Raw genomic sequence first — 17,438 nt, 5'->3', positions numbered from 1 at the left:
CGTTACATATTTCCAATTGTATCCATAAAAGTATGAATTTATATAAAAATCTGCAGTCTTTAATAATAAAGATTTAAAAAAGCTTTTATAACTTTCTAGAATAAAATATTATTAATTAATTATAAATTTTGAATGTTTAATAATAAAACGTAAATTTTAGGTCAGTCTGGATACTCAGCATACAAATATATCCCTTACGGACCAGTGAAAGAAGTATTACCATATTTGTCTCGGCGTGCACAAGAGAACCGAGGCATACTTAAGAAAATCAAGAAAGAGAAACGCCTGCTGTTAGCCGAAATTATGAGGCGTTTCGTGAGTGGGCAGATATTTTACAAACCGAAGGGAAATTATACTCCCGTCTGAGCAGCTGGTCGTTTTATTTGCACAGACAGATTTTAAATATCAAATTTAAGTAGTGATTGTAAATTATTCAAAAGAAAAAAAAGACTTTTGTGGTACGCAGAACAAACGCGCGCGCGTGAGAGTGACTGGAAGAAATATGCAGTGTTATTCATTATACGAAATTGCCTTAGTGTGAATATTATCAAGTGCAAAACTGCTCAATATCGCACCATATGGTAGAACTATGTTCATTGCTCGTTATGTTTATATTAATTGAAAGAAGAAGGCTCTTCTCAACGACGCGTTATTACTTTTATAAATAGGGAGCACATTTTACGCTTTATTAATAAATATCATATTCAATGTCACACAATCGTGTATATGTTATATTGAATATGTGTATTTTTAATAATGATTTTTTTTATAAAAAAGTAAAAAACAAATTGAGAAAGATACTTGAGATATTAGTATCGAACAATCTTATTTGCAAAGACCTTTAATATTTTTCTTTTTTATAAGAAGTTTCTACAGAGTATTTTTTAAAACTCAATCGATAAATTGCAAACCGAAACAAAATGTCTTTTTTGCCTGAAACATATTATGGTCCTGTATTTTATATTTTATTTAAGAATCTCGCAGTGCGTGTGTGCACGATTATTTATAGCGAATGTGTTTGAATATATGTTGACATACTTTATTATTCATTTGATGCTACATATATACATATATATGTACGATTTTCTATATGAAAGTACAGAACAATCATCAAATGAAATTAATATAGCGTGTGTTGTATTTAATTAAGTTAAAATACTCGCGTGGGATGAACATTCGCTACTATATAGTTCCATAATATTTTATGCGTAGTTACCAGGAACAGATATTACCAAAGTTGCTAGTATTGGCAAATTACGAGTCATAAATGTTTTCTATTTGATCACAAAGTGTTTGCACATTATTTAGAAAAAGATAGCTCCCGTAATTTGTTAATAAGTAAATATTTGGAAATATTTGGCAAAATTTTGTTAAGTTTCTGGTACGAATGAATAATGATGTAAGAGCCATTTTATTTGTGCAATTACTACGCATGTTGAAAGAAAGTTAAGTGATATTGGGCCGAAATAGCGATGAACTGCGGAACTTGGAATTGAAGAAAAATATATAAATAATTAATGACGTCGTATAAGTTTTTAATTCGTTATGGTTCAGCCTAATATTACTTTTCTCAGCAGACGAGATAATAATATTCATGAATATTGATATAGCTTATACACAATTTTTAATCAATTTCCTTTTTAAGAAAACTAAATACCAAGAAAGCTTTATAATTTATAAACAATAAATTTTTGTCGAGTTTCAATTCATTGTTTTACATGTCAAATGACGAATCCTGCGCTTTCGCTCAGTTTGAATTTATTTATAAAAAAGAACGTATAATAGCGTTCGCACAAATTGAGTAGTAAATTTTTTCTTCCATAACATTTCAACGTTCGAACGAAACATAATTGTCGCTAGCAATGAAAATAATTCGACATGTGGTGGATAATTTTCCACGCAGTTGAATAACACTTCAATATTTTCTCATCAGTATTTTTTTTTTTTTTTTTTTTGTGGAGATCAAAATAGTATGTTTTTGTCCTGTAGCCTTTTCTTTTTGTTAAACTTTACGTCTGTTTTCAACAGGTCCTATCTCTCATTTTTATAATATATACGAACGTACAATTTTTCATGATCTCTTGTGTTTATTACGCTTGTGTCGTAATTGCGTTCGAAACTGTGTATATGTAGTCTGTATTTTCCAAACATTTAAGAGAAGTATTATGTTTTGTAGGACAGTTATTTCTTCAAGGTGTGGCAGTTCTTTTAATTGAGATTAAGCAAAAAGTCTCGAAAAAATCATGTTATATTTACACACCTAAGAGGAAGAAATTGAATCGATGAATAAAGGGGCATTGTTAAAGTTATACATGCTATAGCTAAATGTTTTTATGTGGCTAATGGTATGTTGGATGCGAGTGACTTAGGTATAATTCTATTTGTTATAATTTAGTGTTCGACTGTCACGTCGATACATTAATTAATTTCTGTATGTCTCGTGATGATGACAATAATTTAGATAGTTAATGTTATTAAAGAAACTCGTATGTTATAAGTATAAAACTATAATGTCATGATGGGTCGCATTTGTCATCACCATTGAAGTAGAATTTATACGGGGCAATGACACGAGACTAATGAAAGAGATGAGTAGCGAAGAAAGTTAAGATATAGTTATTATCCTCGTGTGTGATACATATTACACGAGTCAATACATAATTATACGAAGTAACGTTCATTACTAAGGATATGCATTTTACTGCCAGAACGAACTTATAAAAAATACTTTCTCTTGGCTGAATATTATGAAAAATACCTACCTGTGTGTGTGAATAATATATTTATGATGAAAGTAATACAATATAGTGTTTACTATGTCGTTTTTAACAGTCAATGTTGTTAGCATCTATTTATGTGTAGCTCACATAAATGTAATCTAAAAAGCAGAAATAATATTCTCTCTGATAATGTTCTCATGCAATTTACTTTCATTCGGAGAGAGACTTTATTACATACATATACGTATATGTATATAAATCGAAATCTTGTTTTGGGATTATAAGCCTGTGAAAGAAGAAGATTGATTGAAACATCGATCGATATAAAATAAGATAATATTTATTATTTCACGAAATACAGTTAATATATGCCTCACCAGTACCATTTCTAAATCCATGCTTGTATACTAGGACAGGAACATTTTGCTTCCATTTGTTTTCTTCTATTATTGAATTCACCGTAGCATAAGTACGGTTCAAATATTTAGGATTTGAATCAAAATGAGCAAATTTATTGCTAAAGATTTTTATATCGAATTTCTCGCTGGTTTTGGAAGTGACGTTTCTTGTCCTAGTCTTTGCAACAATTAACAAATCTCTTTCTTTTGTATATTTTCGACACTTTCCAAAGTGTTCTTTTGTTCTTATATCTCTGCTTATACGGATTCTTAATTAATTATATAATTTATTTCAAGATTGCAAAATATATTGGTATACATACAAACATGATACTATTATATGAATTAATTTGGTTATGTTTTGGTTTGAATGCGTTATGCATGAATTAATACAAATTATCAGTCATACAATCGGAAATTATGGCAACAAGAAAAGCGACTTTGCGCTTGAAAATCTTTCACGGTAAAACTTACAAATAGTCCGGCTATTCGTGTCTCTTCTTAATTTTATAAATTATGAAATATTCTCATATAAATACCTATCTGCTAAATTACCATCAAACATGTGTCGATGTTTTACTTTTGTAACAATTATTCAAGATAACACGTGTTAATTTGTATTTAAAATTCCTCTCATATATCAATATTACAATGTCCTTAGTTTAAAATTTATCAATAAAATGCAACTCTGTATTATTTCATGGAATTATACAAGTTATAGTTTTTATACACAAAAGATACCTATAAGAAGCGTAACTAAATGTACATTCATGATATGGTGAATACGTTGGAAGATAACGTGGTAAAAAATACGATAAATATCGAGCATTTTACGTATTACACTTATTTGGTCGTTATGTACAGGACAGAATGGATCACGTGTGCTACAATTTCATCCTTTCAAATATAATTAACGAAGTAACAAATAACATTTTTATAATACAGAAAGATAGGGCAAATTTTGTATGCTGGAAAAAAGTTTCATTAACATTTATCTTTTTAATGTTATTAATTAATTAATTATTGACTTAGGATTATTCGATTCCCTTTGAAGTTTATAATCAGCGATACTTTATGCTTTAGCTTGATAAATAGAGTAATATTGGCTTTTTCGTTGAAGCATTATTTTTTTTTTCTTTTTTTTCTAAATTAAGATATTCCTTTTTAATAAAAAAAAACGTTTCATTTGTACAACGAACTCTTATGTTAATTTATTTTCTCGCGTGAATGATAAATTTTGGTATCGATTGTAGTAACATAGAATTAGAATCGAACTATGTTATAGCTGTACTTACGTTCAAGTATTTTATAGCTAGATTTTCATTTCGATTCTGTGACACAGGGCAGACGTGGTTTACAATCTTCTTTTTTTTTTTCTATTTTCGCAAGATTAAAATTAATTTGGTTTTTTTTGAAAGACATCAGGTACGTTTCGACGGTTAAACGTCAGTTATAATGATTTATTAGAAAGATACTACTGTGATTAGTATATTCGATCGTTAATTATTTATATTCTGCTATCGCTCAGTCTTGTACGATGCCGGTTTATCGATCGTACCGTGGCGGATTAAGAAATTGTCCGCAAGAGTATTTATTTACTTATCTCTTTTGCTACATGAAAAATTTCACGTATAATATGCTCTTCGTTCCATTCAACTTGAAGAAAGACTTTAATTTACCCAGTATTTGATACATTGTATTTGAAATACAATTTAACTAGGTACACAGATTCGTTATTATTTGTTATTAATACATCTTGTGAAATGATTGAAATGTACCCCGATTTTAACTGAAATTGGAAGCTTTTTTTGAAGTTTTTTGATTACGTTTTTGATAAATATATTCTTATTAATTTTTCTCGTGTTTTCCTTAATTTTTCTGTCACATATAAAGCTACAATAATCCTTTGTAGGAACATATAATGTATTTTATACGTTCTGTATAAAGGAATATCCGGATATATAAAAACTCATCGTACATTCATCTCTATTGCAAATTATAGTTAAAATTTATGGTTATACTACAGAGTTAAAATTGTAAAACACTTAAAGAAAAGAACACACAAGAAAATAGTTAAATTTGTAAAATTCAGAATTGCGATCGTTCCTTTAGCTGAGATTATAAAATTTAAATGAAAGATATTGGCAAACTTGCAAAAGGTTTAGCCTTAAGAGACAGGAAGAACACTGCTTTCCTCATTTGTGATACTCGCTCTATGATTATCCGCGGTCGAAGAAGAAGGCTGAGGCTCGGTATCTTTTGCGCTTACACTTTGTTTAGTATTACAAGTAAAAGCAACGCTGTTTGCTCTTTGTCGCGTGCGCAATTTTGTCATAGTTGCAGCTTGTTCTATGAAAGGATTTCTGTTTCTGTTGTGTCTTCTTGTCCTTCTTAAGCCGAATGGAACGAACTTATCTCAATCTCTATAACGTGCCTCTGTTTTGATATTTGATCCATGATCGTTGGTAGTTGGATCTCCCAGTCACAATGGTGCCAAACTTTTCCCTCTTCTGGCCAGTCTAATCTCTAACCATCCGTAAGGAAACACTGAGAGAACTAGCACACCGGAAAGGCCAAGTACTCTAACTCGTGTGCAGACCAGTCCGTGTAAACCAAGAGTAAGTGCAAGACCAAGCCATTTCCAGAAGAGGGACGTCGATAGAGGTCCTTGCCAAGAGTTTGGGTATAAACCCATTATCAGAGCTAAAAATCGAACAAGATAGTATCGATACTTACATTATGTAATAAAAAACTTACTGTATATCAGAGTTTCCCAAATAGAGTTACAGACTCCCCAGGCAGCAGATATAACATGAAAAAGTGCCGGGTCATCGCCAGATGGTCTCCAGGTGGTCAAGACCAGCAGCAAACATCCATGGAATACAAGTCCTACAACTGTTGAACAAAATACCGTGAATACAATTTACTATAACGATAAGATGGATTTTTACGCATTTGCATAATAACGCGGAGACCGTACATGATACGCAAAGATATATAAAATTTTCAAAATAATCTTCTTATTACGAAATGAGCCTCTGCTTCATTTTCCAATTTATTCTATGATTATTTGATCTTTGGTTCTAATTATAATCATAAAAATATGAATTTGCATAAAGATCCGTGATTTAACTATATATAATATAATATATTACTCACGTATGACGAAATATCTTTTAATATGCCGTAGTAACATCGATAGGGTGACATCAGCAAGAGCTTGTAAGGAAGCTAGCGCTAAAAAACTGATCGTTACTGTGCTAGCTCCTCCCAGGGCGCAGACTACGTATGCCTGTTGAGAAACAATTAAATATTCACCATGTATCATAATATAATGTATAAATATATTTTATATAAATAACGATAATAAAGTAACAGTGTTCTGTGACAACTTTCAAGCAATATCCTAAACAAAATCGAAACGAAAAGTTGAGATATATCATACTCACTTCTATAAAATCAGCATAGATGAAACCCTGTTCAAGTCCGATAAAAAGCGTCAATGGTGCGGCTAACTGTAATTTAGGATCTAGAAACGCAGCTTTCACAGATTGCAGAATATTTTGAATGCTGTGCTTTTCGTTCACACTCTGTGGTTCCTTCATTCGAGAGTCGAGAAAAGCGCACGATATACCTAATCCTAATGCGGCAAGACCCAGCCATATGCTGACCAATATTTGCGATGTACCGGATGATAATGTAGGTAAATTAATCGTGCTATTATATAGATAAATTTCTTCTGGACAGTACTCTGCTCCGCACTTGTCATTTATCTCACTGCTTTCTGTATTAGGAGGTACCAAGTCTGTTAATTTTACAAGTATGGCAGCGATTAAACAACCTAAAAACATAAAATTTTACTTATATTTAATCGTAGTACACCGGATCAGCTAAATGGAATAACCAGATATCCGTCTTATTTTATTTATTTATCTTTAAATTTGTGCGTATTAATATACACAGTATAGTCGCACGACCAGTATAGAAAAGTCTCGTATAATATATATTTAATTTGGATAATACTCGTCATACCCAGTGCGAGACCTATGTCTTCTGCTAATTTGATTCCTCGATTAAGTCTTCTTAGAAGGCACTCGCGTCTTGTTTCGTCAGGATCCTCGGGATCGACGCACACCAGAGCTAAACTCGTCGCCGAAGCATTTACATGCGAAACTCTTGCTATGAAATTTGGACTCATACAAGCACCGAGCATCGCGTAACTAGGTAATAATATGTACCTATGAACAAACAAATAAAATATACAAAATAATACGTTTCCTACGATGTTATGGCCGTGACTGGACCATGGATATTTATGCAAATTCATATCTTTGCGAATATAATTTAAAAAATGGAATTTATGCAAAGAGCTGTTTTATCTACCATGAACGATAAATATTAATTATATATCTTGATTTTCACACGTATTCTGTCTACTCTTGCGCTATCAGTATACATATATTTCGCGATATAAATAAATGCATAAAAATCCGCAGTGTTTTGAAACTACATTTCTATGCTATCTACCAGGATTTATTCTACTATATGTACCACTTTGGATATAAATGCAATCCCACGAAAATAGTGGTAGCCACGTGACTAGAGCTTATGGCGAGGTTCGTCCCGAATCTCTGTACGATGATTGGCGCGAAGCAACTGGTAATCGTCGCGATTGCGTAAAGTAGAGCGAGCAACATCGGTCCTAGTTGAGGATTAAAGGTGCCGAGGCCGGCTTGTAATGGGAATATCGGCAGCGTAGCGGCCGAGCAGCTCGCGTGTCCCAACAGAAGAGCAGCACAGTGCCTCAAAATGGCTTTCTTCGGTGGTCTAGGACCGGAAGGAGCTGCCCTTACGGCGGCGATCAATCGACGAACGGACGACGCTCCTGCCGATGAATTCATCGAGTCTCGTCGACGCCACGACAGTGCCGATGTCCTCGTTGACCGACAGGAGATGGGAGAATATGCTGCCATATGCTGTAAATCGGAATTTTAATAACAAATAAATCGTGCGACTGATGCCGGTTGCCGAGCATAGTAGGGACGCTGGCTTTGGAGCAGGACAATTATCGTCAACTACGAAGAAAGTGATATCTTGTATATCCTGTACGATTTTCGGGTATTTACCTCTAACATAGCATCATTGTCCCACAAGGCATGATGGTGACCACTGCTTCTAGCGCGTCTATGCGTGTGTGCTAAAGGCGGAGGCTGAGCTGGCAGTCGTATGGGTCCCAAACCACCGATCGGAGCCGGTCTATAAGCAGGACTTTCGAGTTTGTCCTTCGACAACTCGTGAAGATTTGGCAGCGAGCCCATGATCGCAATATCTCGTTCGCTTTTTTCACTTTATTCCGTTCGATTTATCTCTTTAAAATCGCATCGACGCGTTTTCGATTCTCTAGAGAATCATTGCCAAGGAAACACGCGACCGTTACCATCGTTGAAATTCCTTTTTTGCTCTTCCGCCTTCCATTTGTTCACCCGCTGGTTACCTGTACCTGAAACGATGGAAAATCTCGTTGAGTAACAGTGGCTGCAAAAGGTATTTGCACACCGTTCTATCTGCCACAGCGAGAACGCGTTAAGTTTCGTGTCATTTCGTAGTAGTACGTACGTTTATGCGACTAGGAAAATTTGCAACCGTAAAAACGAAACCTACGGACCTTGATAAAATGGCACTGAATCGGGAATCAAGGGTACGTGGAAGCTTGTCTTCTAGCGACTGGTATGTTGGGTATATCGGGATTTGAACGAAAGTATTCGAACGTTCGGCCGATTTAGAGAAAATTCCGATTTATCTTACGAATGCGTTATGCGTGTCGCGTGAAACTGTGTATGGTGGGAGGAATTGCAAAAAATAGTAAATCGTAGGCCAATAAAGTTTCGCTCTTACGTTAAACTTGATACTATTATTTGATAAATTCGGAATAAATTAATCGCGATGAAATTATCTTTCGTCGCGTTATGATATCTTCGAAGGCTTTGATTTTGCCGTTTTACAAATGAAGCGCTTTACGATCAGGCAAAATGCTGTCACAAAGGTATTTGAGCGCGTATCGCGTCGAGTGTTATATTATCTACGAAACATATTATATACGAAACCTTTTAAAATTGTATCGGTAGCGTAATGGGACACGATTATCACGGTTGTACGGGTAAAATATAAAGCCAACTTGTAGTCGCCTCAAACGCGCGATAAGTACCAAATGTTATCGCATTAAATATTGAGGCTTGATAATACAACGAAATCTAGCAAATAGCACAAAGTATGTGCTTGCGATAAATGTCTTGTAACGCGTTCTAATTGAATTTCACGACGTTTCGTGTAAAATACGCGGTATATTCGTAAGAAATTGAAGCAAGATGAAACGAGATGAAGCGAGATGAAGCGAGACGAATCGAGACGAAGCGAGACGAAGCGAGATGAAGCAGATAAAACAAAATAAAGGTCGTGAAATTATACACAGCTTCTTCTAAGATAAGAAACGACGAGTTAGTTAGCTCAAATTTCACAAAGTGTCCGAGTATTAATACGATTTACTATATATCAAAAGGTATTTCTCAAAAGACATATTTGTTTCAAATAATTTGATTAGATTTTTGGTTAAAAGAATCAATGTGCGTCTTAATGGGCTACGGGTCGTTGCAGATGTTCGTTTATAAAACGATCAGTCGTTTCACGTTTCTCGTTTCATGGCGATACACTGCAGGATTTTGCATGATTTATCTGGCAATTCTCGGAGCGCAGACTCGTCAATTATGTAAGGGATGGGAAGAGAACAGAGAGACGAGTCAAAGACGAAACGAACGGAGATGGAAACGCCGTGGCTGCTAACGGAACCTTGAACGAGAACTTACAACGAAGCAACTGTCGGTATAATGAGCGTATCCGCGTTGACCTTGATATATCGGTCCGTGGAAGGATTTCGACGAATCGCGACGACGCGTCGATCGATGGATCGTTAGATCAAAAATGCAAAACAATGCAAATTACGTAGTTCGATAAATCTGCTTCATGTACGTTTAAGTACGTATAACAGTGGCATACGCATTTTGTTTAACAAGCGATGAATTAAACAGCGTTCAAAGGAGGACGATAGAAGTTAGCCGATTTTGGATCTCGACGTCGACTCGAAGGATTCGAACGAGATACGTTTCTACGCGTTTTAAGGAGCGTGCGATGTACGATCATTTATCTGGCAGGAAAGTTACAAAATATTATTATTAGCGAACGTTATTTTTACGTTGCATTACCATTGCTATTAGCAAAATAATCGTTGCATATAGTAACAGATAAATTCTTGGTAGATTGGTATCGAACAAATTTGGAAAATGATGTTTTTATCGTCGCGACACAGCAAGGAACGACGTCGTTATATTCGCCGTAGAAAGTGACGCCTCAGAAGCTACAGAGATATCGGAACAGCGAATTACCCACTGTACTGTATTATCGACGAGCAGAGTCCGCGCGTTCGTTAATTTATGAAAAATATAAAACTGTAGAAGCAGCGATCGTGGCAATGTTTAAATGGAAAATAAAATATTAGAAAAAAGCTCTATATAAATTCCACCTTTTTAGCTGTGTTCATAGAAATATCAAATCGCATAAAAATCCGCGGTCTATCGATCGGACTTGAGAGTACACGTACGGCGAAACCATGCACTTGCTTAAAAAGTAAAAATTTGATTTCTTCATCAGATACATATCGGCATTTTTACTCGAACGAACAAACGAATATAACGACCAAGCGTAATCGCTAGTCGTAGTTTTGTCATTTTCTTTGTATCGTATACAAGTTAGAATCTGAAACGTTTCCACGTGTTTGTCGCGCAGTACCGACTATCCGACTGTCGTTCAATATCAAACGATCGGACGAGGATCAGCGCGAACGAAATATTTTTTTTTATCCGTAAGTTCGATCAGGTTGCAACAGAAGTTAAATCGGAAGACGTTTGTTCCACTTTTTCAGAAAGACATCTCAAATTTCAAAGCAGGAAAAAGGAAAATGGTGACAGAGGTGGGCACGAATGCGGCCTTGAAGCGTCTTCTCGAAAATAAAACGAGCCAGAGACGAGCCGCTGAGGCTACCGATGTTTCAAAAACGCGAAGGCCGAGCACGCGTCCAATGCACAGACCGAGAAAATATTATTTATTTTACTCGCGATGCACGCGAAAGTCCACTTCGAACAGAGATGCGTCTTCTGACGTCCGAGTGCTCTTTTTTAACGTCATCGATCGTCTAGACCGAAAAATCTACCAATGAAATAATTGGTCGATCCTCGACGACGATTTTTCCTACAAATCGCAACATTTCTATTCTCGAAAATGACCGATCGTTATCGTTGAATTTCGCAGGAAATTAATTTCGCTCTCTTTGTCAAGTTCCATTCGTCCAGAAGCTCGTTCTTCGAATTTTCATTTCCGCTCCAAGATACGAGGAAAAAGCTTAGGAGGCATCGATACCGCGCAACTCTGCCCTGTGTTGTCAAAATTTCGTACTATGAAAATGGAAAAAAAAAGGAAGGAAAGAAATTGAAAGAACTATCCAACGCTTACTTTTCCACGGACGCGTTGCTCCATCGACCAGCGTTCGCCATGGTCCTTCGCCTACGAACCGGTCAGCAGCTGGATCTCCGTCGAATTCATGCCGAATCCTCGAACCACCGTGCAATTGCTAATACGAAACACCAACTATCGATATTTTTCCACTACAAAACCAGAAAACCAGTCCGTAAACCAACTTGTCTCCTTCGAACACATATACTTTAATCGTCCGTTTGATTTTCTCCATAAAAATGTTTTATCGAGTATCCAGTTGTCCCAGGAGTAGACGATTAATTTTTAGAATTTAAATTTAAATTTGCTCGATGCCTCGATTCTTTCAGTATACTTTATCGGATCAACGTTGTATTAATTTTTGCGATTCGTTATTTTTCTCAGTAACGCTGGATAAGAAATGCAATTTCCATGAAAATTGGTTCAAATTCTACCGATTAGTTTCTAAAGGAACAGTCCGTGGTCTGCTCGAATTCTTTAAATCATCTTCTTATGGTTACGACAATTTTTATCTTCCACTTTTAACCAACGCGACTAGGAATCCTTGATCGCTCTTCCAATGGGACCTTGGAACAAGAAAAATTTCGTTAGGTATATTCTCAATTTCGCGCAATTTTCGAAATTTGATTTCAAAGACATTACGTCGAATATCGTTTTGAACGTTAATTCGAATAATTTCAAATACTTCGAGTACGATCTTTGTTTCTCCGATGGAATTCTGAAAATGAAATTCTAATATCTCGAACAGACGTTTCGTTTCGATACAAATCAGTCAAGACGATCGGGAATATCGTTTAAAAGGAGCAATTTGCGGCGCACTCGGTTCTTTAAATCATCCACGTAGCAACGATGATTTTTACCGTTTGATTCGAGTAATTCGGAACAGAAGATGCCCGCGTTTCTAAATGGAGCGTTCGAATGACAAACATTTCGATCTCGTTTCAAGACTGATTTAAAATCCATCCGTTTCGAAGAAATTTTCAATACGAATTCGAACATTTTTCAAAGTTGAAAGTTAAAATCGAAATTCGTTCGAACGAAGCTTGCTTCGTCGAGTTACAGCGATGCTTGATTTTCTACTTTTAACGAACGTAAATAAGAGATTTTGCAACGTCCATCCGACGCGGATCGCTACGAATAATTTTTTAAAGGAGAAAAATTCCGATATATTTTATGGGATATTATTTTCTCTTCTCATCGTTCACCATGTATTTATATCGCTTCCGTTGTGTATCGTAGCGATGATCGATAACCACATTAACGCGAGAAACCGCAACATCGAGCGAACGCAAACCAGGCAAATCGTTAGGAAAATCTGATACTATTCGCACATTAATCGAATTAACACCGTCAAGCGTTAAACTTCTCTACGATCTTCGATTTTCCCTCGAATCGTCCACGCTGTAACGACGACGTCTGTCTCGTAATATTTCTTTTTAGCGTTACGATGCACGTTCGAGTATCGTCGTTTGAATCGCTTCGTCACATCCACCTTACGACGATAATTTTTATTTTTTATTATTCTCCAAGTAACGTCACTTTGTTACATTCATCTTACAACGATCTCTATAAATCTACTTCTTTCTCCAATTAAATGTACGAACAAGAGAAATTCCGACGTAATTTTAGTTTCATAAAAACGTATCTACTTTTGGTAAGAATCGACCGAAATTGCTTTAAACGTCGTTACGAACCAACCAGTGTCCTGCGTATTCCGTTTCTTTGAATCGTCGCTGCTTCGTACGCACGATAACAATTTTCGTTTTTCGTTTAAGAAATCCTTTAAGAGATCGCGCTTCGAACGGAATCGATCAAATTCTCGACTGTGCGTTCGATGGCGTTGAAAATCATTGAACGTTATTTTTGAATAATTTAGATTAATTTAAACGAAGGTAGTTCGCGGTATAAAACTATCGACGTATCGTATCCAGCTTATTCGAATTCTTTGGATCGTCGGTTACGCTTCGAGCGAATACCTTCGAATAATTTCACGAGAAAGATTCTTACGTTCGACTTTTGATCAGCCCTCCGAATTGCTTGGCCGCGTATTTAATTTTTCCAACAGTCGATTCACCGTTATACGGAATATCGTCGAAGGTGGTTTACGAATCTCCGAACAACGAACAATTTTCTTTTATTACTCGTCCTTAACCGACGCGATAAGAAATCCTCGTTCGCTGTTCCCGGAATTTTCCAATTACATAAACTTTGCAGTACTTTGCCGAACACGTATTTCACTTCGGCGCGGATTAATCGAGATTCCTTGGAATGTTAATTCGAGCGATCGAAATTAATTGAAATAATTCGAACGAAGAAAATAATATCTGGTGTACCTGATTCCTTCGACGTATCGCTTAACAACGATTCTTATCGTCCATGTAACACCAAAGAAGAAATACTCTATCGGGATTCCAATAGCGTGGTTCTCGAGACGAACGATCTTCCAACGAGATTGTAATTCCCATCTATCGTCGTATCTCTAATTTTTCTCCACACTCGATTATCCGTTTAATGTTAACGAACGTTAATTTACTCTTATATCGGATATTATCGAAGATACTAGTTCGCGGTGTGCCGAGGTCGTGCGAAGGGGTTGCAGTATTATTCGTCCAGGGAAAGTAAAACACGGAGCGCGACTCACCCCTCGGCTGGACTCGGTGTTGCTCGCCGTCGTTCGTTCTCCCTTGATTCTCGCTATACTCTTGATATGGTCGATAACAGGGAGAGTGCGTATTGCATCCTTCCGTTTCTCCATTCTCCTGCCAACTTTTCACGCGAATCTCGAAGCACGAGCCGCGGCAACCATTATTTTACGCGGATTCGATTACGTTTCGTAAGCGTAGAACGCTTGATACGACAGGCATCGATCAGTTTTATTTATTTACGTCGGCAAAGATGTAAATTCGCGCGGAGATGCTGCTAGCCTAAGGGATACCGACGTATACGTTGTATCGGTATTCATCGTCATCGGTACGTTGGTATATCGGCGTTGGAACCGCGGTATCGACGCATCGACAGAAATTTCTTGAGAATATTTTTTGAACGTGGATGAGTCGGTCGGCTGGATCGTCTTCGAGATCCGACGTTACGAATTACTGAAAAAATTACATTTTTATCGTAAGAGGTAATATCACGATCGATCTTCGAAGGATACGTTTACCTTTGTTTCGGTTTCTTTCGATTCGGATGCTTTTGCAAGAAAGAAACGACGCGTTAAAATTAGAATCAGTTTGAACGAAATCAAACGCATTTATCGTTTTGTCTGGTCAACGATTCCTCGAGAGAAAATGTTATCCAAGTAGTAGTTTAGTATTGTACGTAGAATTGTTTAATATTTTTGCGATCGCTGATACGCGGACAAGTTCTTTCTTTTTTTTTTTTTTTTTTTTTTTTTTTAATACAAACAGCCAAGTCGTTGAAACGTTTTCGAGCGTGTAATTGTGGTTTTTATATTTTATATCTTCTCTATTTTTATATCCCCTCGATACAAAATTAATCTTCTGATTGATTACGGTGAATTTTTAGCGTCGTTGGCAGAAGTTATCCGAGAATTTTATACAAATTTTCGACGCAATTAAAACGATATCGTTCCACGTTCTTTTAATATCTGCAATAAACGAAGATCGATCGTTGCGCAGCCCACGATCTGCCTGTTCTATAAATTTTTAATAACGCTCGAATCGAATAACGCTTCGATACTTATTAACCCGTTTTCTATCGTAAAAACGTCGTTTAGAAAATTGCGATCCAACGTTAAGATCGTGGAAAATTAAAATACGAATGGGAGTTTCCTAAAAATAACGAAACTCGACCTACGATCTCCATCGAGTTACTAATAAATTGTCATAGCGAGCAACGCGATTATAAACGATCGATTAACAAATAATACAAATAACAAAATAGTTGGCGGAATGTTAAAAAATTACCGTCAACTTTTATTTAACTGGTACTGTGGAGTCGTAAAAGATGTTGACAAGATGCTCCGTACGCGTTTCATAAAATTGATATACCTATATTCTCGGTTCATTCCCAATAAGTTTATTTATAAATGATACTTCTTTATAAGTTACCCCTTTCTCGCGCTTTTTTTTACGCCATTTTACGCTTTCTTCTTTTTATCGTATATTATAGTATAACACATCGTGGCACTTTTTCCACATAATTGTCGATTAATTCTCTATGGTATAATTCCGCTATAACGTTACAGTCGTAATAATCGAATGCGGGGAAAGAATTTCGTATGCCATGTTAATAATTTAAAAATATGACACATACACTGTAATATATCGTTGCGTTATTAATCGCAATTCACAGAGACAAATTATCGTCCCAATATTTTATCGATAAGACAAGCGTCGTTAATTACGAGGAAGTAGATTTACATAATGCGCTGTCTCGCTCCGTTGAAAACTGGCTTTGCTAAGAAAATATAATTCGGTCTATAATTTGAAAAAATGCGATCGATGGTTTCGTTGAAATAATAATCCTCTTGATCGACGATCTTTCTCTTCTTCGTTTTCCATTTCGACGATTAATCGTAAATAACGTTAGGTAAAATCGAAATGAGACGAGCGGTCTAACGAAAGATAACTCGATCGTCGAAACGATAACGTTCGTTCGTCTATGAATCGAATTCTTTAGGTTTGGCTCGATGCCACTTGGTTCCTGTTCAAACGGCACGATATTGCGAACAATTTGACCCGAATGTGTACTTCGCAACTATCGATCTTCGATACCCTGGATACTCTCGGTCGACGGGAGATACGAAACAGAACGAGAAATAAATTATGATTTCGTGGAACAACGTTTCGAAGAAATTGACGAAGCCGAATTAATCGAGAATACTTGACGATATTTGGCCGATTGAAAGGTAACGTTACCGAGCGAAGCAAATTTTTCTGCTCGTTACTTCGAAGCAGAAAATAATTAATTACGCCGAATCATTCGGAGGTAAAGCGATCTTTCGTCTTTTACGATTTACTTCGTTTCATCTTCTTTCGGTATCGTATAGCGTCTACCGATGCAATATTTCATATCGCGCAACGTCTACTTAGTATCGTGATATCATCAATTATTCTAAACAAGTGAAGTGGAACGTCGAGATTTAGAGCGAGCGAGAGTGCGAGGACGAGGAACAGGAAAAATTGCGTAGAGTACGGTGCTGCTACGAGTCAGAATCCTGGCACACGTGCCGAAAATGGGCGCGAGAGAAGGCGGTATCCACGGCGGCTGTGAAACGGAGGGTGAAACGAATATTAGCCGAGAATGGGCAAGAAAAAATATAGTCGAGGAACGTGGGGGAGTCGAGAGGCGATCGAACGGTAGGGGGTTAAGGGATAAATAAGGGATATAAGAATAAGGGATATAACGAAAATAACGATAAATAAGTCAGGATACCAGAGGGTAAGAGGAAATTGTAATCCTGGAAACGCTCGAAACTCGTACAATTTCCAGCGATTCGAAATAGGACAACCGATTTAGGACTTTTACGGTCATTTTCCGGATTTATCACCGGTTGGTTTCCGGCTTGTCGATTATATCGTTTTGTACGCAACTGACAGTCCGAGGACTAACTATGACGAATTTACAAGCGAGATAGTTGACAAGTCGATTGGACAATAGTATGATAGTAGAAACTAAGTTAGCGGATAAGATAGTTCAGGGAAACTGTAAAACCGTCGGCGTCTTTTCCAAAGAACAGAGAGAAGAGCAAAGAAGCAACTATGCCGCCAAAACGATCTTTTAAATTATCTTTCACGAT

The 17,438-nt window shown here is 36.4% G+C and overlaps 2 protein-coding genes across 3 annotated transcripts in view; one reads left to right on the top strand and one right to left on the bottom strand.

Annotated features, from left to right (window-relative positions):
* The window catches only part of LOC100652227 (proline dehydrogenase 1, mitochondrial), a 37,743-nt gene extending 34,647 nt beyond the window's left edge, over positions 1–3,096 (top strand). For both annotated transcript variants that reach the window (XM_012321366.3, XM_003394787.4), the window contains one exon: positions 161–3,096. In XM_012321366.3, coding sequence (XP_012176756.1) covers positions 161–366 — 206 coding nt within the window. In that variant the 3' untranslated portion in view covers positions 367–3,096. The remainder of the gene's footprint in view (positions 1–160) is intronic.
* On the bottom strand, positions 3,045–14,312 carry LOC100642199 (protein unc-93 homolog A). The gene is made up of 9 exons (XM_003394788.4): positions 14,011–14,312; positions 11,678–12,243; positions 8,245–8,618; positions 7,670–8,094; positions 7,151–7,356; positions 6,568–6,959; positions 6,278–6,410; positions 5,876–6,013; positions 3,045–5,821 (listed from the first exon to the last, which is right to left on the bottom strand). The coding sequence occupies exons 3-9, from the start codon at positions 8,434–8,436 to the stop codon at positions 5,601–5,603; spliced, it is 1,707 nt and encodes a 568-aa protein (XP_003394836.1). The 5' UTR covers positions 8,437–8,618; positions 11,678–12,243; positions 14,011–14,312; the 3' UTR covers positions 3,045–5,600.
* Positions 14,313–17,438: the final 3,126 nt, after the last annotated feature.

Source organism: Bombus terrestris, chromosome 4, assembly GCF_910591885.1.
Source record: "Bombus terrestris chromosome 4, iyBomTerr1.2, whole genome shotgun sequence".
In the NCBI taxonomy this organism is placed as follows: Eukaryota; Metazoa; Arthropoda; class Insecta; order Hymenoptera; family Apidae; genus Bombus; species Bombus terrestris.
The sequence above is the reverse complement of the archived record's forward strand: the minus strand, read 5'-3'. Positions and strand labels throughout refer to the sequence as shown.